Below are 22,318 nucleotides of genomic sequence, written 5' to 3'. Positions count from 1 at the left end.
TCAATTTCTCAAGCAAAGGAATATCCACATCGTTCTCCATTAATGAACAAAAATTATTCTTTATCAATGACCACACCTTAATTATCTAAATAAGAGCGACCTTAGATGCGACATTAACATTTGCAATTAGAAACACATAAGAAAGATCATTTTGAAGAGTAATAAATTGTGTCAGAATCTTTTTTCTTCAAGTAACCTCAACGCCCTTCCCCTTATTGCTTGAAGAGTAGGTTTATCCCTCTAGATATTACTCGTCTAATCCTAAGTTGGTCGAAAAACTTAAGACAATCAAATAGACTATGATAGACCATCGCCAAATACACGACAATGAGAGCACAAAAGGAATTAATTGATATTCCACCGGCAAATATGCAGTCCTGGGCTCGTGAATTTATTGAAGCCCCGATCCAAAGCAGTGAACTTGGGGAAAGATGAAGATGCATTTAATATGCTTAATTGGATGAGTTTGGCAAATCAAATTGGGTCAATCTTACCCAAATTACTATCCCTATCCTTAAATTTACAGATCATCAACCTAATTTGAGCACATTTTAGGTTGTTCATCAAGTATTTTGCTTACATCAAAATTTTTTGTTACTAATCTAAAGGAGAATATAATATAATTTTATAAAATATAAAAATAATGAATATAATTTTTAAAATACAAACAAAGACTTAAAACTGAAATAAGAATTTAAATGAAAAATCTTAAATCAAATCCATCCCGCCAAGGGCACGAATTTGGAGTTGTGAGATCATGAAACAAAATAGAGTGAAAAATATGTCGAAAATACTAATTAGATATTTAATTTTAATATTTAAGATAATAATTATATATTAATATATTATATTGTATGTAATATTAATATAAATAACGTAAAATATTGAAATTAAGTATCCAAGTAATATGTTTTTAAAAAATTATAAAAAATGGCTAAAAACTCGAAAACATGGATCAAAATGAAAAGGGGATTTCTATCGCATCACTCGAACGATTTCCCTCTTTCTTGCTTCGTGTTTCTCCTTCGAAGGATTCCGTTTTCCCCATCATCACCATGGCGTCCAATCACCGATTGCTTTGAGTTTCTGCAACTAAGTCCAACGAGTCGCCGATCGGCTTGAGTTTCCCAAATTCATTTCACCGCAGTATCACCGGAAATAAGGGGGGAAAGAAGAGGTTTAGTTGTCGGATTCGGAGAACCACACTGTTTTCTGAGCTTTTCCTCTTCAATTTCCTGCAAATTCACTGTTCATGTCAATACCACAAGAACTTTATCCAAGTCAAGACGACTTGTTATACGAAGAAGAACTCCTTCGCAATCCATTCAGCTTGAAACTATGGTGGCGATACTTGGTCGCTCGAACCGAAGCGCCGTTCAAGAAGCGAGCTATAATCTACGAGCGAGCCCTCAAAGCCCTACCGGGAAGCTACAAATTATGGTACGCTTATCTCCGTGAACGTCTCGAACTTGTACGGAACCTCCCCATCACACACTCACAGTACCAAACCCTAAATAACACATTTGAGAGAGCACTTGTCACAATGCACAAAATGCCACGGGTTTGGATTATGTACTTGCTGACCTTGACGGAGCAAAAGCTGGTCACTCGGACTCGCCGCTCCTTCGATCGGGCGCTCTGCGCGTTGCCGGTGACGCAGCATGATCGGATTTGGGAGCCCTATTTGGTGTTTGTCAGCCAAAAGGGCGTCCCAATCGAGACTTCACTTAGGGTTTATAGGCGGTATTTGAAGTATGATCCTACTCATATAGAGGATTTTCTTGAGTTTTTGGTAAATTCGAACCTTTGGCAAGAGGCAGCCGAGAGATTAGCAGGGGTCCTGAATGATGACCAGTTTTATTCAATAAAGGGGAAGACCAAGCATAGGTTGTGGCTCGAGTTGTGTGATTTGCTCACGCAGCATGCGAAGGAAGTTTCAGGGTTGAATGTGGATGCGATAATCAGGGGAGGGATTAGGAAGTTCACAGATGAGGTTGGCCGGCTTTGGACTTCGCTTGCAGATTATTATATCAGGAGAAACTTAGTGGAGAAGGCAAGGGATATATTTGAGGAGGGGATGACTACAGTTATAACAGTTCGGGATTTCAGTGTGATTTTTGATGCATATTCCCAGTTTGAAGAGAGTATGCTTGCTATAAAGATGGAAGAAGAAAGTGAGGGAGAGGATGATAACAGTGAAGAAAATGCTGAGGAGGATGACGAAGAAGAAGATGACCGTTTGGACGTAGCCAAGCTTGAGAAGAAGCTCAAAAGATTTTGGTTGAGTGATGATAAAGATGTAGATTTGAGGTTGGCACGGTTGGAACATTTAATGGATAGGAGACCAGAACTGGCTAATAGTGTGCTTCTTCGTCAAAACCCACATAATGTAGAACAGTGGCATCGACGAGTAAAGCTTTTTGAAGGTAATCCGACGAGGCAGATTCTTACTTACACTGAGGCAGTGAGGACTGTTGATCCCATGAAAGCTGTGGGGAAGCCTCATACATTGTGGGTTGCTTTTGCAAAGTTGTACGAGACCCACAAGGATATTGCCAATGCAAGAGTGATATATGATAAGGCAGTACAGGTAAACTACAAAGCTGTTGATCATTTGGCTAGTGTTTGGTGTGAATGGGCTGAAATGGAGCTTAGACACAAGAACTTTAAGGGGGCTCTGGAACTGATGAGACGGGCTACAGCAGAACCATCAGTGGAGGTCAAACGAAGAGGTAATCCTTATCTTTCTTTATCCATTGATGATTGATTAGAATTACTTATTATTCCCTAAAGAGTAATTGATTGGCAATTTTCTTAATTGGCATTTAGGGAAAAAAATATGTTAACAAGTTGGCATTTGACTCAAACTGGAATATGAATTAAAAATTGATGTATTCATTTCCTGCTCTTTTTTTTATTTAAAAAAATTTATGGAATAGAAAAATAATAGTAGAAGGTGGAACTAACTATAGAGCACAGTAATTTTTGTACAAATGTATTATCTTTGGACTGAGCGTAATTTACAAGAAGAAAATTTTTTGGACTGAGTTTAGTAGAGTCATTTCAAATAGGAAATTTGAGCGAAAAATATTCATTTACAAATGGTTGAGTCTTCTTTCTCTTTTGCTAGCATCATTGGCATCCAATCATTCATGATATTCCCTTCAAGATAAATAGATTTCTGTTACAAGTTGTGATCATTATTTACCTCGCTCACTTGGACCTCTATCAACATTGTTGACCATTATATCTTGTTTTTCATGACATGCTTCTTCTCCTTTTATTAATTATTGGTAGGGAAGTGTGTTTCTTCTCCTCATTGTAGATTAAGTTATATTCTTCTGCTTTTGTAAACTCTTGCTTTTTTAACTTAAACATCCATGTTGTGATTAGTATCTTCTTCTTACATTTGGACCCATTTCTTTTCCTTGTATTAATTATTGAAAGAAAAGAGTGTTTCTTCTTGTTGTTGTAAATTAATTTATATTCTTCCTGCTTCTATTTATGTGTTTTTTTTTTTTATTGATAGATTTATGTGTTTTTATTATATGTATGTGTATAGCTGGATATATGTGCTTTTTAAGTGTGCCATCACAATGAGTTGTGTTAGTTGCTTTTCTTTATTTGTAAAGATGGTAAATTAATTACATTATCACACAAATTTTCCAAGCATTCTTCGTTGATGAAGAATTTCATTTTTGAGTTGTTTAATATTATCAGCATTGATTCTTTGCAAACCAAGTATTGTCCTTTTATACATATTTTAGGTTATGAACATACGACTTAATTCTTTGCAATAAGTTCTAACCTTCTTAGTAGTACGGATTAATTTTTGATGGTCTATTGTGATAAGTAAATAATTGAAGTAATGAAGTTTGATTTGAAAATGATTAAAATGCACTTGCATCATGGTTTACCTTTTTTTTGTTAGAGCTCAAATGATTTTATGAACTTTATCTCAAAAGAATATTTTTTGAACAATGAAGTTTGCATGAAAATGCATGGGAAAAGAGGCATTTTTTGGTTAATGAAATTATTTAATGTGATCATTAAATAAGAAGGGATGCTAGAGTAAAGAAAGAGCACTTTAGTGCCTATTTAAAGGAGATGTTCAAAATGGTGAAATTATAGAGAAATAAGTTAATGAGCTACTTATGAAACTTAGGGAGAGGGTAATTGAGCAAAGATTAAGGAAATAAACCAAATGTATTGGAAAACCAATTTAATTTTATGCCTAGCAGGTCAATAATGGAAGCCATTTACTTATTGAGACCTCAAATAAAAATCAGTGTTGTTAAAGGCCCACGGCGCACTAAGGCGCAAAGGGTCTTGGAGCCCGAGGCATAAGGCGCAAGGCGAGGCGCGCCCTTGGCAGGTGCAAGGCACATGCTGACTAAGAAGAAAGAAAAATATACTTCTTAATTGAATAATAAGTCATAAAATAAATCCTAATCACATATCAACATTTATGTTATCAAAAAATTCAAGAATTCAACATATATTAAATAAATCACAACATAAATATACTTCATAATATACCTGTAAATTTCAGCAAATTAAATCCCACCATATTTCGACAAATCAGAAAAATAAATTGACATTTAAACACCACAAATAAAAAACAAAATTAGTATTTGACATATATAATTAAAAGACAACAAAATAGTACTAAAAATGTCATTAAACTTAAGCAAAACCTACAAAAAAATGTTAGTTTTAAGACTTTAAGTCAACAGTCAACTTAAAAGAAAAAGTTAAATGATTAACCTTAAACCATTAATAGGTCCTAAATAGCTAAATTTTAATTAGGATTAACTAGATATATATAATAAACTAGAAATCATCCTCATCATCAAGATCAAATGTATCCATATTTTCATCATCAGAAGTATCATCTCCAATATCTTCTTCTACATCATCTTCCTCTCCATCTTCTTCTTCCTTGTCAAGATCCATTGGAGCATTTGAAGTTGATGCCCTTGTCCCCCCTCCCTCTTGTCAAATTTGAAGTCGCTTTTGATCTAGTTGAATGATTAGCTTCTTCAACACCAGATGCCATAGCAACATTAGCCCATGTCAAATCATGATCTTCATGTACTAGCTCATCATCTGACTCTCCAAATTTATCAATTGTTCCAAGCAACCACTCATTACTTTCATCAACTTCATCTAAAGAAATTAGATCAATTGATTTATGCAAACTGAAGCGACGTCTCAAAGCTCTATTATACTTGACAAATACCAAATCATTGAGACGTAATTGCTCCAATCGATTTCTCTTTTTGTTATGAAGCTGTCATAATTAAATTAGAATCAGTAAGTTAAAGAAATAAGAAATCATACACCTTTAGTAGTGAATATTAAGAATAAGATAAAACACTTTTACATGCTTAAAGACACTCCAATTCCTTTCACAACCTGAAGAGCTACAAGTGAGGCTACATATCTTGATGGCAAACTTTTGCAAATTAGGGGTTGTAGTACCAAATTGAGACCACCATTCAACTAGGAAAAAATATACCATAATCAGTAATTAAAAATTGCTAGTTGTAGACTAATGATTAGACTTACTTAGATTATTAATTAAAAAACCATATTACCTGGTGCCAATTGATTCCTTCCTCTTATGCATATTTGTTTTCCAAATAACCCTTCAGCATTTTTATACAAGCTTAGCTCTTTAGAAATTTTGTCTTGCACCCTGCAATGGGAACCAACCTCTCTATGGTTTGATACAACCCATCAATAATCTCTTGATCTTCTCCAATGCTTGCATTTGAATAAAAAAAATTCTGGATTCAAGTAATATCCGGTTGCATGTAGAGGATGATGCAATTGAATATTCCACCTCCCATAAATGATTTCAAATATTTGCTTGTATTTCCTTTCATCATCAAAAGATTTTGCAATGGGTTCTTTTGCCCTATTCATAGCCTCATAAATATAAGGCATAGCAGGCTTATCCTCATTGTCTACCACTCTAAGCACCTTGACAAGTGGCCCTGACACCTTGAGAGCATAAATAACATTTTTCCAAAATGAATCTTGTAACACTGTTTGAGATGCGAGCTTATCCCGTGCTTCTCTTGCAAATTTTGTGTTAGTCCACTCTTTTGAAGTGAACATCTTCCTCAAGTTGGCTTTTTGTTTATGAAGTCTTGAAAGGGTGAGGAAAGTCGTAGCAAATCTTGTTTTCCCAGGTCTTAGCATCTCTCTCTTTTTTGTGAATGTTCTCATCATATTCAACACTTGTGTAGAGCTATCCAAGAATCCATTTACTGCACATGCTTTTTGAAAAGTCTTCTTCAATATAGGAAGTTTAAAAATATCTTCTAACATTAGGTCTAAGCAATGGGCAGCACATGTTGTCCAATATAAGTGCTTTCGCTTAGCCATTAAGAAGTCTCCTATAAGACAAGTTAAAAATCTGTCATTAAACTAACAACATCAACATCATTCAAAGGTAAAAGTTAAAAAATAGCAAACTTACCAGCTAAAACATTAGCTTATCAGTCACAACTTGAACCACATTTGCTTCACCTACTTCCTGTACAAACTGGTTAAGTAATTGAAATATTTTAATAGCATCATTGGCATATGAGGAAGTATCAATGGATCTAATGAACATGCTTCCCTTTGGACAATTTACCAAAAAGTTAAGCAAAGATCTCTCTCTCTTATCCTTCCAACCATCACACATAAGGGAACATCCATATTTAGGCCAATCCTCCTTATTACTCTTCATAATTTCATTTGTGCGTACCAACTCCTTCTTAAGATAAGGAACTCTCACCTCATGATAACTGGGAGGTTTCATGCCTGGACCAACTTGACCAATAGCCTCAATCATTGGCTTAAAACTTGGATGCGTGACTACATTGAAAGACAAGCCAGCTTCATACATCCATCTAGAAAACCAAACACAAGCATTCTCCCTCAGTTCTTTATTGACATGGGTCTTCATTGTTCTTTGCTTCCCAGTGCTCATTTTAGGTTTAGGAGGCAAAAGCAAATCCAAAGGCCCTTTCATCCTTTGCTTTTTTTGTTGCATAGTTAAACCTTGACTTGAACTTGAAGACACAGGCCTTTTAACACCTCTTTCAAAAACCACTTCATCATCATCATCATCATCATCTCCAAGGGTATCAATGTCGCCAAAATCTGGTATAACATCACTATTGTTCTTCTCTTCTAGCTTTTTCGACATACACTCTAATTTCTTCTTTAACATGTGAAGGACATTTTGGACAAACTTTGGCATTCCTATACCCTCCAACAAGGTGTTGTTTAGCTTGGTAAACCCCTCCTTTCGTTATTTTTCCACAACAATTACATTTTAAAGAGTTTATGTCCTTTGGATTTGGCAGTGTGTTATATTTCCATGCTGGATCTTTTCTACCACTGCCAGAGGAGCCACTAGGAGCATTTGAATCAGATGCCATTAGGATTAGGATATCTGCCATAATCATCATAAGCAAGGAGTCATAAATTTGAAAAAACATTGTAAACAAATTCTGAAAAGAAGCATGGATCAATAAGTGGCTGAATTTCAACCAAGGAAGGGAGGGGTTGAAAAAGAATTCTAATTAGCGGTGGGATTTTCTGGAATGGAGAACCGATGCAGGACAACAAGAAGTATTGTAGAAGATTGGAGGAGAAGAGAAAAAATTTCAGGGAGGGGAAAGAAGAAATCCATGGAAGTAGTAGAGATCAAACTTCTATTCTAATCAAGCATAGGATTCGATTAAGGATTGAAAAATACTGCCAGAAGAGGAATATAAGTTTAGCAGTTCTATATAATAGGAGGAGGAGGAGGAGGATAGCAAAAGAAGAAGAGAAGAAGGAGGAGGAGGAGAAGAAGGAGGAGGAGGAGGAGGAGGATAGCAAAAGAAGAAGAGAAGAAGGAGAAGAAGAAGGAGGAGGAGGAGGAGGAAGAGAGAGGAGGAGAAGTAGAAGGAGGAGGAGGAGGAGAAGGAGAGAGGAGGAGAAGCAGAAGAAGAAGGAGAGAGGAGAAGAAGGAGGAGAAGCAGAAGGAGAAGGAGAAGAAGGGGGAGAAGCAGAAGGAGAAGAAGGAGAAGAAGAAGAAGGAGAAGAAGGAGAAGAAGAAGAAGGAGAAGAAGGAGAAGAAGGAGAAGGGAGAAGAAGGAGAAGAAGGAGAAGTGTAAGAAAGAAGAAGAAGAAGAAGAAGAAGAAGAAGAAGAAGAAGTGTAAGAAAGAAGAAGAAGAAGCAGAGGAAGAGAAGAAGAAGAAGAAGGAGGAGGATAGCAAAAGAAGAAGAGAAGAAGAAGAAGAAGGAGAAGAAGGAGGAGGAGAGAGGAGGAGAAGGAGGAGAAGGAGGAGGAGAAGGAGAAGAAGGAGGAGAAGGAGAAGGAGAGAGGAGGAGAAGCAGAAGAAGAAGGAGAGAGGAGAAGAAGGAGGAGAAGCAGAAGGAGAAGGAGAAGAAGGGGGAGAAGTAGAAGGAGAAGAAGAAGGAGGAGAAGGAGAAGGAAAAGAAGGAGAAGGAGAAGGAGAAGAAGAAGGATGAGAAGGAGAAGGAGAAGGAGGAGGAGGAGGAGGAGAGAGAAGAAGGAGAAGGAGAAGGAGGAGAAGGAGAAGGAGAAGGAGAAGGAGAAGAAGGACGAGAAGGAGAAGGAGGAGGAGGAGGAGAGAGAAGAAGGAGAAGGAGGAGGAGAAGGAGAAGAAGGAGGAGAAGGAGAAGTAGGAGAAGGAGGAGAAGGAGAACGAGAAGGAGAAGAAGAAGGACGAGAAGGAGGAGGAGGAGGAGAGGGAGGAGAAGGAGAAGGAGGAGAAGGAGAAGGAGAAGAAGAAGAAACAACAGAAGGAGGAGGAGGAGAAGGAGAAGGAGAAGAAGAAGAGGGACAAGAAGGAGGAGAAGGAGAAGAAGCAGTAGAAGGAGGAGGAGAAGGAGGGATTGTCGATATGTTACCTTGGCCTAGAGAAGCAATGAAGCACCTCAATCAGAATTGGAGAACTGGAGAAGAACTTGAGGAGTTGCAGTTGCTGCGTTGCGTGAGAGAAGAGAGTGCTGCATAAGAGAGTTGAAGCCTTGGAGGTGTAGTCTCTTGGCCTTCTAGAAATCAGATGAGCTAGAGCATGATATTTTTGAGTTTTGGTTGACTTTTCAATATTGTATTTTATTATTTTCTCTCTTTAAGTTTTAATAAAAAAATGTTTAAAAAATAAAGCATGCTGAAAACTCAGTTGCGCCTGATGGATGTGCACCTGAGGGAGGTGCGCCTGAAGGGTCTAGGCGCCCCTGGCTGGATCTTGCCTCGCCTGGGCATGGCAAGGCAAGATGGCTGCGCCTTGAGGGGCCTTGTGCCTAGGCGCGCCTTTAACAACACTGCCCTGACTATAGCTGGAGGTTACTTCCATGAACCAATTTGCTGTCAAGGTAGTAATAGAAGCTGACCCCCCATCCTCTAAGCGCCTAGAGAGAGCATTGACAACCTTGTTCTCATAGCCTTTCCTGTATTAAATAACATAGTCAAGCCCCATTAATTTTGACATACCTTTTCTCTGGAGATGGGTATGAAGTTTTTGTTGTAGCAGGAACTTGAGGCTCTCATAATTCGTCCTTATGATAAACTGGCCCCCTTCTAAGTAATGTCTCTACTTCTCTATTGCTATTAGGACAACCAGTAGTTCTTTGTCATATACACTTAGACCCATATGCTTAGGGGCCAAGGCCTAGTTGATGAAAGCTAGGGGTATGCCCTCCTGCATTAGAACTGCTCCCACTCTAAAATCACTTGCATCTATCTCCAATACAAATGGTTGATTAAAATCAAGGAGACTCAATGTATGTACCTCACTCATGGCTGTTTTCAGTTTTCAAAAAGCTTCCTCAGCCTTATCACTCCAATGAAATCCCTCTTTCTTTAACAACCCTGTCAATGGCTTGCTAATGATGCCATAATCTTATACAAACCTCCGATAGTACCCTGTGAGGCCCAAAAATCCCCTCAAGGCTTTCACATTGGCAAGTCTTGGCCAATTAGTCATGGTTGCTACCTTTTGGGGGTCTGTACTCACTCTTGCCCCAGAGATAATGTGGCCAAGATTCTCCACTTGGGGTTGTGCAAATGCACATTTAGACTTCTTAATGTACAACACTTGGGGTTGTGCAAATGCACATTTAGACTTCGTAATGTACAACTTATTGAACCTGAGGACTTGTAGAGTGGTCCTTAAGTGCTTTAGGTGTTTAGAGAAGGTGGGGCTATACATGCGAATGTCATCAAAGAATACCAAAATAAATTGGCGTAGGTAAGGATCAAATATTTGGTTTATAAGTGCTTGAAAGGTTGTAGGTGCATTGGTTAATCCGAAGGGCATTACCAAGAATTCGTATTGCTCTTGATGGGTTTTAAATGCGGTTTTGTGGATTGTCATGGAAAGGACCCGGAACTGATAACTCAAGTTGTTGTAACATTTGTATTAGATTAGGTAAAATGTATCTTCTGTTTTTCTGCATATATTTTCTGTTGTATGGTTAGATATAGCTGATCTTCTAGAATGTATGTTTCTAGAAGAAGTGCCAGCTGTATGTTTTTTTTCTGTTAGGCGGTTAGTTGGTTTTATTTTATCCCATGTATTCCGCCACCCTTATATCCTATAAATAGGGGTCGTGGATAGGTCAGAATTAATAGAGTGAGAGACTTAGTGTGCCAGAAATTGAGACGGTTTTGTTTCAACTTTCTGTCTTGAGTCGGGATTGAGTGCGAGAGGTTGGGAATAGCTGGTTATTAGCTTGGTTTCCCATTTTCCCTACAGCTTTTAGAGTATATGGGCGGGAGGGATTAAGTTCTCGTTGTAATCATCCTTGGTTGACTTCAAGATAGTGGATTTGATTGGCTTCTAAGCAGTCTGGATGTAGGTCTTGGATTTCAAGACCGAACCAGGATAATTCTTGCTGTTTTCTTCTGTGATTGTGTTGTTTCTTTTGTGTTCTATAATATCAGTTTATCTTGAGTAAGTTAGGAAGCTATTTGGGTTGGGAGAATAGAGTAGTGTGCTGTGAGATACTCTAACACAAGTAGCTATAAGTATTAGTTTGTTTTTTTTGCTTACTAATGTAATTTCCTTACTACTGTAATTTTTCTATTTACTGTTGTAACTCCACTAGAGATGTTAGTTAGCCAGGCTGACAGATTCCCCATGTGGAGGGGGGTAGAATAGGACAAAAGGGTGGTTATAACCGCATGGAGAAGGGATCTGCTGTGATAGCCTCCCACCGATTGGTTGTATAAATATTCCCAAGCTTGCTGGGAAGATTATCATTGATTTGAATATTTGGACCGATTCTTCCTCCTATCGTTCTAATTTCTCTCTTCATTCTCTCATTCTCTTCACTCTCATTCTCTCCCTCCCTTGCTTTGTTCTGTTCAATAGAAATTATCTCCTAATCCATACCAGGCTAGGAGTGTTCTAAATTCACGGACGTGCCATGACATGGATATCATCGGGATGCATACATATATGATGATCTTTAGATCTGAGGTCAAGTTTAGAAAAGAACTTGGCTCCATGTAATTCATCCAACAAGTCTTCAATAATCGGTATAGGAAATTTGTTCTTAATGGGAAGGGAATTGAGTTGGCGGTAATCAACACAGAACTGCCAACTGCCATCTTTCTTTTTAACTAGGAGCAAGGGTGAGGCATAGGGGTTGGTACTTGGCCGAATGGTTGAGGTGTGTAACATTTCTTTGATCATTCATTCAATTTCAGCTTTCTGTCTTGGGGGGTATCTATAAGAACAGAGGTTAACAGGCTTAACATTGGGTTCCAGGTTGATGGTGTGGTCTATCGGTCTCGGGGGTGGTAGAGCCTTAGGTTCCTCAAACAAGTCCCCAAACTCGTCTATGAGTAAATTAAGAGAGTCTATTTGAGTTACCTCCTAAGGGATTTGTGTAGAATCCATGGAATTCAGCATGAACTTCTCACCATCTTTTGTGTTTTCCTCCAACTCCATAGCATGTATAGAGAAAAGTTGTGCCACCTGTGTCCATTTGTTCTTGAGTAATTTGTGTAACCTTTTGCCCGTAATCATCTTACAAGTTCCTGCCTCAACACTGCCTGCAAGGGTCATTCTCCTTCCCCCTTTCTCAAATGTAACTTCCATCTTGTTAAAGTTAAAACAGATGGGGCTGACTTCCCTCATCCAATCAACTCCTAAAACCATGTCACATCCCCCCAACTTAAGCAGACGTAGATCAGCCTCGAATTCTTCCCCCTGCATTTGCCAACAAAAGCCCACACATGTTGATTTGCACATCACCTTCTGCCCATTAGCTATTGTGACCGAGAGGGGATGAGTCCCCGTGAGGTCACACTTTAACTTCTTGGCTGTTCCCTCATCCAGGAAGCTATGAGTGCTTCCACTGTCAATAAGGATCATCAAACTATTCTCCCTAGTCCTCCCTTCCACCTTGATGATCTTATTAGTGGTCACTCCCCTTAGGGCATGTAGGGAGATCTCCACTTTCTCTTCTTCCTCCTTCTTCCCCTTGATTGCATTCCTCCTCTTCTTCCGCAACATCCTCTTTAGTTCCATCCAATAGTAGCATCTGTCCTTTACACTGATGGCCTGAGGTGTACTTGTCCCCACATCTAAAACAAAGTCTTGCCAACCTCCTCTGCTCTCTCAAATTTTCCACGAACGACTGAGAAGGGGCTGGAAGGGCCAACCCTTAATGCTTTGTCCCCATGTTCCACCCTCGGTTGCTTTGTTGTAGGGGCGTGTCACAGCCCTGCTGTGATAGCCACAACTCTCCTACTAATCCGATGGAATTGGTAGGGAGATTAAGTCCTCCACTTGAGAGTGGAGTTGATAGTGAAGAAGAACAAGCAAGAAATTAGAAGAGAGACAGACGAGAGAGATTAGCCAGATAGGAGAAACAAAATTCTGTTGATTTTCATGCATGCCTTTCCCAAGCGCATGAGAGGCATATTTGTAAGGTCGTTTGGAGGAGTATATTCTCCTGATAGGTGGGCCTTCACCCATAACCGCATAACAAACACTAATTCTAACACATTCTACTAGCCCTCTAGCCACTAATGGTTACAGCAGAAATTATAACATAAAAATGAAGATCACTACTAGCAAAAATTTAAAAGAACTCCCAGACCGCATCCGTGATAGGGCGCCACCTGCCATCCCTTGCTCACCCCTTTCTACGTCTTTGCTAATGCTTCCACCGTTAGTTGTTGCAACTTGGCACACTCAGTGGCCTGTTGTATTGTCTTTGGCTAGAACATCTTAACGGTGGGATAGAGCTCTTCGTTCAAGCCACTGATGAAAGCTTGACACGAAGTATCCCTCTGTAAGAGTGGGATTGGAGATTAACATGAGGGCCTTCAACTCCTCAATCCTTTGCTGATAAGCTTGTATAGATCCCCTTGCCTAAGCTTATTAAATTCTTCCACAACATCTAACATCCCTTTCTCTCCAAATCTCCCACACATGCCTTCCACGAATTCCTCCCACGTGCACTCCTCCTTCACACCCATCCAGCCCTAGTACCATGCATCTCCCACGTCGTTAAGATAAATCGTTACTAACGTCACATTTTGCTGTTCAGCCACATTGTAAAGGCCGAACACCCTCTCACAGCGCCTCACCCACCACCTTGGGTTCTGACCATCGAATAGGGGAATCTCCATTTTGGGCATAAGCAAACCGATCTGGTTCGATTCGATTGCAATGCCCTGCCTCCTTACCCCCAGATTCTCTTCCATAATCGGTTGCTTCGTCTCCAATTTCGCAGATCCTTCCGATCTGAAATTTTCTCCCTGGCCATTAAGAATTGGCTTAGATCGCTCCCTTGAAGGGAACTCATGTGAGATTCTGACCCGAGTCTAGCGCACAAGCATTAGCATGATTTGATATATGTGATCCTGAGAGCCTGGCCCTGCTCTGATCCTCCAATCGAGCAGCCTGTGCTCTGTTCTCCTCGCGCCACACATTAACAGCTCCATCGATCCTCCTTTCCACTGGATTTTCAAATGCCTCCATTTGGTTTTGCATCTCAGACACTGTTGACGTCACCTACTGGAGCTGCGTCTCCATCAGCTTCATCCTCATTTTGTTAGCCATGGCCCAATCCAATCGTCCAAAACCTTGCTTTGATACCAAATTGTCAGAACTCAATTTTGACAAGGGAAATTCTCTTGCAATTCAGAGGGAATTGCGCGGGAATTGATGATCTGAATGAGAGAATAGAAAGACAGAGGGAGAGAATTGAGAGGGGAAGAGAGATTGAGAGAATTTTAGAGGGAAAACAGATTCAATCGTATTTCCATTCATGCCTCAAGGCTCGTGGGACTTGATTTATATACCAAGCCTTGGCACCACATTTTTGTCACAAGCTGCGACTGAGTTAACCCAATTCGAAATTTTTCTCTTTCTCTTGCTGTCACTTTTATTTCATTTTACTGCTGTTATTTCTTGTTATTTCTTACTATTGTCATTTTGTTATTACATTTTCTAGCTATAATTCTGTTATCAAATTGTTAGCCTAGGGGCCCACGTGTGAGGGCCAGAATAGGACAAAAGGAGTTGTTATAACCGCTTGAAGGGTGTGATCTACTGTGGCAACCCCCTTGCTAAAGAGTGTGTACTCTCCAAGGCATTCTTGGAGAGCATTATCGATTTTCATCAAGAACAATTTGAATTCTCTCTCAATTTTCTCTAATTTATCTTCTCTTCATCTGTTCTCTCTTTCCCTATTCTTCTTTGATTCTCCCATTACTTCTCTGTTGCTACTTCCTGATTCTCACTGAATCAAGAAAGCAGTTATTGTCATCGCCCAGCAGTGACACACTTGAATTATAATTACAATTTGAATTATTCTAGAACTGCCTTCCATTCTTATTACAATAATACCCCAGCCTTTCCTCGTGTATTCTGAATTAGTAACCAACTTCTACTCCTGCCTTAGTATCCCAACTACTGGACCATGACAATGTGCTTTTGCTCAAAGTCAGGTTCAGTACTTGGGGCACATTATTTCAGCCCAAGGGGTTAGTATTGATCCAAAAAAGTGGCTGCCATGCTAGATTGGCCTAGGCCTACTAATGGGAAGGCTGTGCAGGGTTTCCTTGGGTTGATGGGATACTACCGGAGGTTTGTGTAGCACTATGGAAGTATCGGTAAGTCCTTGACAGAACTGTTAAGGAAGGATAAGTTTCAATGTACCTCGTAGGCGGAAGAGGTGTTTGTGAATTTGAAGAAGGCAATGAGTGAGGCACATGTTCTGGCTTTGCCTAATTTCAGCCAGCCTTTTGTTTTGGAGACTGACACGAGTAATGTGGGGGTAATAGCTGTTCTCATGCAGGAAGGCCACCCTATAACCTTCCTTAGAAGCCTTAGCTCCCAAACACGTGGGACTAAGCATATATGATAAGGAATTATTGGTTGTATTAATAGCTGTTGAGAAATGGAGGCATTTTTTGAGAGTGGTTCCTTCATCATCCACACTGACCATGAGAGTTTGAAGTTTCTTTTACAGCAAAAGCTGCAAACTCTATTAAAGAGAAAGGGGATGAGTAAGTTAATGGGCTTGGACTACATCATTCAATATAGGAAGGGAAAAGAAAATGTGGCCGCAAAAGCTCTGTCCTGGTGTTTTGATGAAGGGATTGTTGCAGCTATTACCTCAGTCATTCTAGATTGGTTGCAGGAGGTGACAACTAGTTATACTCTTGCTCTGTGGTCTAAAGAGCTGCTAGAACAGCTGCTTATTGATCCTTCTAGCAGACCAGGGTATACTGAGTCTAATGGGCTGATTCAGTTTCATGGCAGGATTGTAATTGGGGATTGTGACCAGCTTAAGTCCAAAATTCCGCAAGCCTTACATGGGTCATCGGAGGAGCTGTTTCCCTGTTTCCGAAACGTTTTCCGTTCCCATTTCGGATCCTATTTATACCTATTTTTTTAGAAGAATGCCCGTTTTTGCGTTTCCGTTTCGTATTAGAAACGTTTTTCGTTTCTGTTTCCGTACAACATAGTAGGGAACACCTATCATAATGTTAAATAACTATTTTATTGCCCCAACTTAAAGAGGAGTGTGCTGAAATTTGTGATGTTCTGTGAGGCGTGCCAGTGTTGTAAACATGAAACAGTGGCAACACTTGGTTTGTTGCAGCCTTCGGGAAGACCGGAGCAAGCCTGGATACATCTCTCCATGGATTTTGTAGAGGGGTTGTCGAAGTCAGAGGGCAAGGATTGTGTATTGGTGGTGGTGGACAGGTTCACTAAATTTGCCCATTTTATAGGCCTTTCTCATCTTGTCATAGTAGAGGAGGTGGCAAGGGTGTTTTTGGACCAGGTGATTAGTTTACATGGTGTGCCATGGATCATAGTCTTTGATAAGGACAAGGTCTTTACTAGTTTGCTGTGGCAAGACTTGTTTAAGCCTTTGGGTGTCCGATTGCACATGTCTATTGCTTACCACCCTGAGACGGATGGCCAAATGGAGTATGTGAATTGTTGCCTAGAGACCTATCTGCGCTGTCTCTGTTTTGCTCAACCCCGGGTCTGGCACAAGTGGCTTCCTCTAGCCCAGTGGTGGTATAACTTGTGTTACCACAGCTCCATTAAAATGTCCCCCTTTCAGGCCTTGTATGGCTACAAACCACCATTGCTTCCTGCCACTTTGGAGTTCACATCTGAAGCTACTGTGGATGGCTACTTATAGCAGCAACAGGAGGTATCACAATTGTTATGCAGGGAATTAGCTACTGCTCAGCATAGGATAAAGTAATTTGCTAATTGCAGGTGCAGTGACTGACAATTTTCAGTGGGAGATATGGTTTATTTGAAGTTGAGACACTCCCACCAATGGGCTCTTTCTCATGGCCAAGTGTCTAAGCTTAGTCCTAAATTCTTTGGTCTCTTCTCTATTGTGGCCAAATTTGGGATTGCAGCTTACAAGCTGTAACTGCTTGCCACTTCTCACATCCATCCTGTCTTTCATGTCTCCTTGCTCAAGAAGTCAGTGGGAGCCCAGCTGGTTTCTCCTACTTTACTTGACTATATTTCCGATGCCCCTCCTTCGGTGGAGCCAGCTTTCATATTGGATAGGTGGGTGATCCATAAATAAGGGGCTCCTATTACTCAAGTGCTGGTTCAGTGGGCTCATCTTCATCCTGAAAACATGTGTGAATATCTCCTTGATTTGCTGCGACAATTTCCTCAAGTGGCTTGGCTTCTTTCTCTTTCTTAAGGAGAAGAAAGTTCTAAGGAGGGGGGGGGGGGGGTAATTGTCAGGACCCTATGGTTGTATTAGTGGTATTTTTGTCCTTTGGGGTTACATTTGTAAGGATATTAGTAGCTATTGTACTTAAACAACAATTGTAAGTTGTACCTTGGATAACTGCCAATTAATTTGGCGCCAAGGAGGAGCTATAAAAGGCTAACTCAACTAAATGAAAAGCATCGATGAATATTCATAGCAACTAATTCTCTTTCTCTCTCACTCAATTTCTCTCCTTCTTGATCCTTCTATTATCTCATCTTCCTCTATTCTTTCTTTTCCTCTCTGCACTCTTCTCTCATTCTGCCCTAATTCTCTTCCTCTTATGAGAATTTCTATTGTTAGTCACGATGTCAGTATTGGAGGGACTGGCAAGGATAACAACAAAATTCTGGGAACGAATTATGTGGTTATCGCTGAAAGAGAAGGAAAAGGGAGAGAAGAGAGAGAGAATAATAGAAAATATAGAGAAAGATATCAGAATATTCTTATTGATTGTCTTTTTGGGAGCGTGGCTCTTACAGATATAGATGGTTAAGTGTCCTTCTAGAAGGTACTCCTATCGTAGCACAGCCTTGTAACGGTTGAGGTACACCCAATTTAGTGTGATAAAATAATGAAATCAGGGGCATGGACCAAACTGCCCCTAGGAACGTGACAATACCTCTCCCTTTAAAAACATTTATTGTCCACAAGAAATTTACAATAGCTTGGTTACTTGGGGAAATTGCTTGAGTAGCTTAGGTCGATATTCCCATGTAGTGTGGTCTGGGTGGCGGTTGGTCCATTGCACCAGCACCTATGTCAATGGTAGGGAGTCGTGATAGATGATTCTCTTGTCTAACACTGCCAAGGGTCTTGTCACAGCCTAAGGGATAAACTTGTAATTAGTCCTTCAGTTAGTTGGGTAGTTACTCGGGTGTATGAACTAATGATTGTAGAGAATTATAGCTAACTGCACATGGCCACTTGGCTGTTCCAGAAAGATGTAATAACCGTTTCTCTTATAAATAAAGAAGGCTACCGAGGATGGGGATCATGTGAGAATTCTACATTGATCTTTTCCCTCCTTTTCCTCTCTCAAATTCTGTCTCCCTCAATCTCTCTCTTTCTTTCTTTTCCCTCCCTCATTTCTCTTTCCCGCCTAACCGGCCTTCTCTCATTTACGAGAACGACCTTAAGCAGATCGATGATCTGACAATTGGTATCAGAGCCGGCGACCTGAGCGCTGAGGATGGCTGACGGCACCAGGGCGAAGCAGACGGAATCTAGATTAGATGCGATGGAGGGTGGAATGCGACAGTATTGGGAGCAGGTGGAGGACTGACTGGATCTATTAAAGTTGGGCATTCGGAACACCCAGGAGGAGATTAGTCGAAGTCGATCGAAATACGCCACTAATTTGGATAGGACAGTGGATCGAGCGGTGACGGGGTTACAAGAGGAGATTGCGGGGCTCAGCCAACAGCTTAATTAGCAATTGAGTGTTGCCTTAAGTCTCTTCGCTCAACAATCGCACGCCAGCTTATCCATGGATTTCCCCCCCAAAGCATCTTCTGCGCCAATTCTCATGACGCCAGGGGAGAGACGGAGATATCAGGGACATGGCGAGGCAGAAGAAGGAAAGGAAACTGATCAACCGAATTTGAACCGTGGAGGAGGTGGAAATCACCTCACGTTACAAGGACCCAGAATGGACATCCCTCCGTTCGAAAGGGATAGGCCGCGGTGGTGGATCAGGCGGTGTGAGAGAGTCTTCTACCAATATCGGGTGGTTGAAGGAGAGAAGGTGAACACCGCAGCTGCGTACTTGGACGATGTAGTGGATGCTTGGTTCCAGAATTGGAGCTGAAACAAGGTTGAGTGGAGTTGGCCGAAGTTCGTTAATGGACTCTATAATCGGTTTGGGGAGAAGACCAGGACGGACGTTATTGAAGAATTCAATAAACTGAAACAAAGGGGGACGGCGGAGGAATACCATATACGGTTCGAAGAGCTACGATCACTACTGTCGTTAGCTCACCCATCCCTAGATGAAGGTTATTTTGTATCTAGCTTCATCAGCTGGTTGAATGACTTGATCCGACCAACGATCAAGATGCTGTACCCAACATCAGTAGGGCAAGCTGCAGAACAGGCTAGACTCCACGAACTGTCACTAGAAACCTTTGCCAAGAGGCATCGATTGCTGGCGAAAGGCGGGAGGGAGGATACCTCCTACACTGGGGTGAATAGAAGCAGCAACCAATCCTGGCCAAGGAATGGTACATCAGGAAGAAATCCACTGGTCCAATTACCCGCCAAGTCACTACCCATAGAATAGAAGAGGCAACTGGGACTTTGCTTCAGATACGAAGAAAAGTATGGAGCGGGCCGCCAATGTAAAAGGATGTTGTTGACAATGGAAGGGCTGGGAGAGGAAGATAGGGAGGAAGCTGAGCAGCAAGAACAAGGGGAACTTGTCGAAAACGAGGAAGGGGGTGAATTGTCTATGCATGCGCTGCAAGGTGAGACCTCGGGCAAGGTGCTCAAGGTGAAGGGATTAGCAGGGAAGAGGGCATTGGTAGTTCTCATTGACAACGGTAGCACCTATAGTTTCCTTGATGAGGAAACAACCACTACGTTACAATGCCCTTTACAGGAGACTACTCCACTCTCTGTATTGATCGCTAACGGAAGCCGGATGGTGAGTCAATCAAAATGCATGGGGTTCAGATGGGTGATGAATGGGCATGAGTTCACTGCTAATCTGTGAATTCTGAGGTTAGGGGGATGTCATGTGGTCCTAGGGGTGGACTGGATGCGAACGGTAAGTTCTTTGGTCTTTGATTTCAATACATTGGAGGTCACCTTTGATAGGGAAGGTCAGAAGATAACTCTGGCAGGATGCCAAGGAACAGGGGAGTGCAAGGCAATAACGGGAAAAAGACTGCAAAGACTATTGGAGCAAGGGGGAATGGCCATAGGGCAGCTACACTCCCTGTATGCCCGAGAAATGGATGCTGGTGAAGATGAGGAAGTTGCACCAGGCAGATGGGACAGTGGGAAGCAACACTTGGCCAGATCTCTACCATCAATAGAAAATAAGGTACATTCTAATGGCCCAATTCACACATTGTTAATGGAGTTTGAGGATTTATTTGCCACACCTACCACACTCCCTCCTTCCCGATTCTTTGACCATTCCATACACCTTAAACCAAACAATGCACCCATAAACCTCCGAGCCTACCGTTACTCTCCTATACAGAAAGTCGAAATTGAAAAACTAATCAAGGAAATGCTATCCAAATTCTTAATTCAACCCAGCCAAAGTCCATTTGCATCTCCGGTTTTATTAGTAAAGAAAAAAGACGGGTCATGGAGGTTTTGTGTGGATTACCGTCAACTTAACTCCATCACCGTCAAAAACAAGTTTCCTATTCCCATTATTGAAGATCTCCTTGACGAGCTAGCAGGAGCATCTATTTTTTTCAAACTGGACCTCACCTCAGGATACCATCAAATTCGAATGAACCCAAAGGACAATCACAAAACAGCTTTTCGAACCCACCAATGACATTATGAGTTCTTGGTCATGCCCTTTGGCCTCACAAATGCCCCTGCAACCTTTCAAGCCCTCATGAACCATATCCTTGCTCCCTATCTCCGGAAATTTGTGTTGGTTTTTTTTATGACATTTTAGTATATAGTCCCAACCTCAACCAGCACCTAACCCACCTAAGGATGGCTTTTGAAATCCTCAAACACCATAAGCTCTATGTGAAAAGGTCCAAGTGTACCTTCGCCGAAGCACGGGTGGAATATCTTGGCCATATCATCTCAGGGCAAGGGATAAGTACAGACCCTCAGAAAATTGCAGCTATGTCCCAATGGCCCAAACCCAAGACCCTCAAAGAATTGAGGGGATTCTTAGGCCTTACAGGCTACTATCGAAGGTTTGTACAAGGCTATGGTTTGATCAGTAAACTCCTCACCAGTTTGCTAAAGAAGAACAACTTCCAATGGGGAGTGGAGGCTGACCATGCTTTTGTTTCTCTTAAAGAGGCCATGACCAAGGCACCCATTCTGGCACTACCGGATTTCTCTAAGGAATTTATATTGGAAACGGATGCTTGTGATTCAGGAGTCGGGGCAGTCCTAATCTAAGAGGGCAGGCCGATATCATACTTGAGTCAAGCTCTAGCTCCAAGACATGAAGGCCTAAGTATTTACGACAAGGAACTGCTAGCTGTCCTTATGGCAGTGGAAAAATGGAGATATTACTTAGAAGGCAGGCCTTTCACCATTCGGACCGACCACGAGAGTCTTAAATTCCTATCCCAACAAAGGGCTCAGAATCAACTACAACGGAAAGGGATTTCAAAGCTCATGGGATTTGATTATGTCATCCAGTACAGGAAGGGGCGCGAAAATGTGGTAGCGGACGCTTTGTCAAGAAGAGAAGCATAGGGTAGTACCCATGCCATTTCAACCTTGATCCTAGACTGGGTGCAATGCATAACCGCCAGCTATGAAAAGACTAACTGGATCCAAAATTTACTGGTTCAATTAGCGGTACAAACCCAAGAAGACTCGAGGTATACAATGAAGGAAGGCTTGCTCTGATACAATGGCAGGGTGGTCATTGGGGAGGATGAGCAGTTGAAAAAAAAGATCCTAAAGTCTCTACATAACTCCCCTATAGGGGGACATTCGGGACTAAATGTAACGTATCATTGGGTGAAACAACTCTTCTACTGGCCAGGGCTCAAGAAGGATGTAACTCAGCCTGTCATCAGATGTACCACCTGCCAACGATGTAAACATGAGCAGGTGCCCTACCCCGGCCTCCTCCAGCCCTTAGAGATCCCTTCCCAAGTGTGGGAACAGATAACCATGGACTTTATCGAAGGCCTGCCCAAGTCTGAAGGCTTTGACACCATATTGGTGGTGGTCGATCAAGTCACCAAGTTTGGTCACTTCATTACACTGGTGCATCCCTTCACGGCTACAGAGGTAGCCCGAAAACTAATGGACCATGTGTTCAAGCTACATGGCATCCCACGGGCCATCATC

The 22,318-nt window shown here is 41.3% G+C and overlaps 1 protein-coding gene across 1 annotated transcript in view; it reads left to right on the top strand.

The window, feature by feature from the left end:
- The first annotated feature begins 967 nt into the window (after positions 1 to 967).
- The window catches only part of LOC127794392 (uncharacterized), a 48,872-nt gene continuing 27,521 nt past the window's right edge, over positions 968 to 22,318 (top strand). The window contains exon 1 of the mRNA XM_052325429.1: positions 968 to 2,732. Coding sequence (XP_052181389.1) covers positions 1,253 to 2,732 — 1,480 coding nt within the window. The 5' untranslated portion in view covers positions 968 to 1,252. The remainder of the gene's footprint in view (positions 2,733 to 22,318) is intronic.

This window comes from Diospyros lotus, chromosome 2, assembly GCF_014633365.1.
Source record: "Diospyros lotus cultivar Yz01 chromosome 2, ASM1463336v1, whole genome shotgun sequence".
Classification (NCBI taxonomy): domain Eukaryota; kingdom Viridiplantae; phylum Streptophyta; class Magnoliopsida; order Ericales; family Ebenaceae; genus Diospyros; species Diospyros lotus.
Note: the sequence above shows the minus strand (reverse complement) of the source record. Positions and strands in the feature narration are given on the sequence as shown.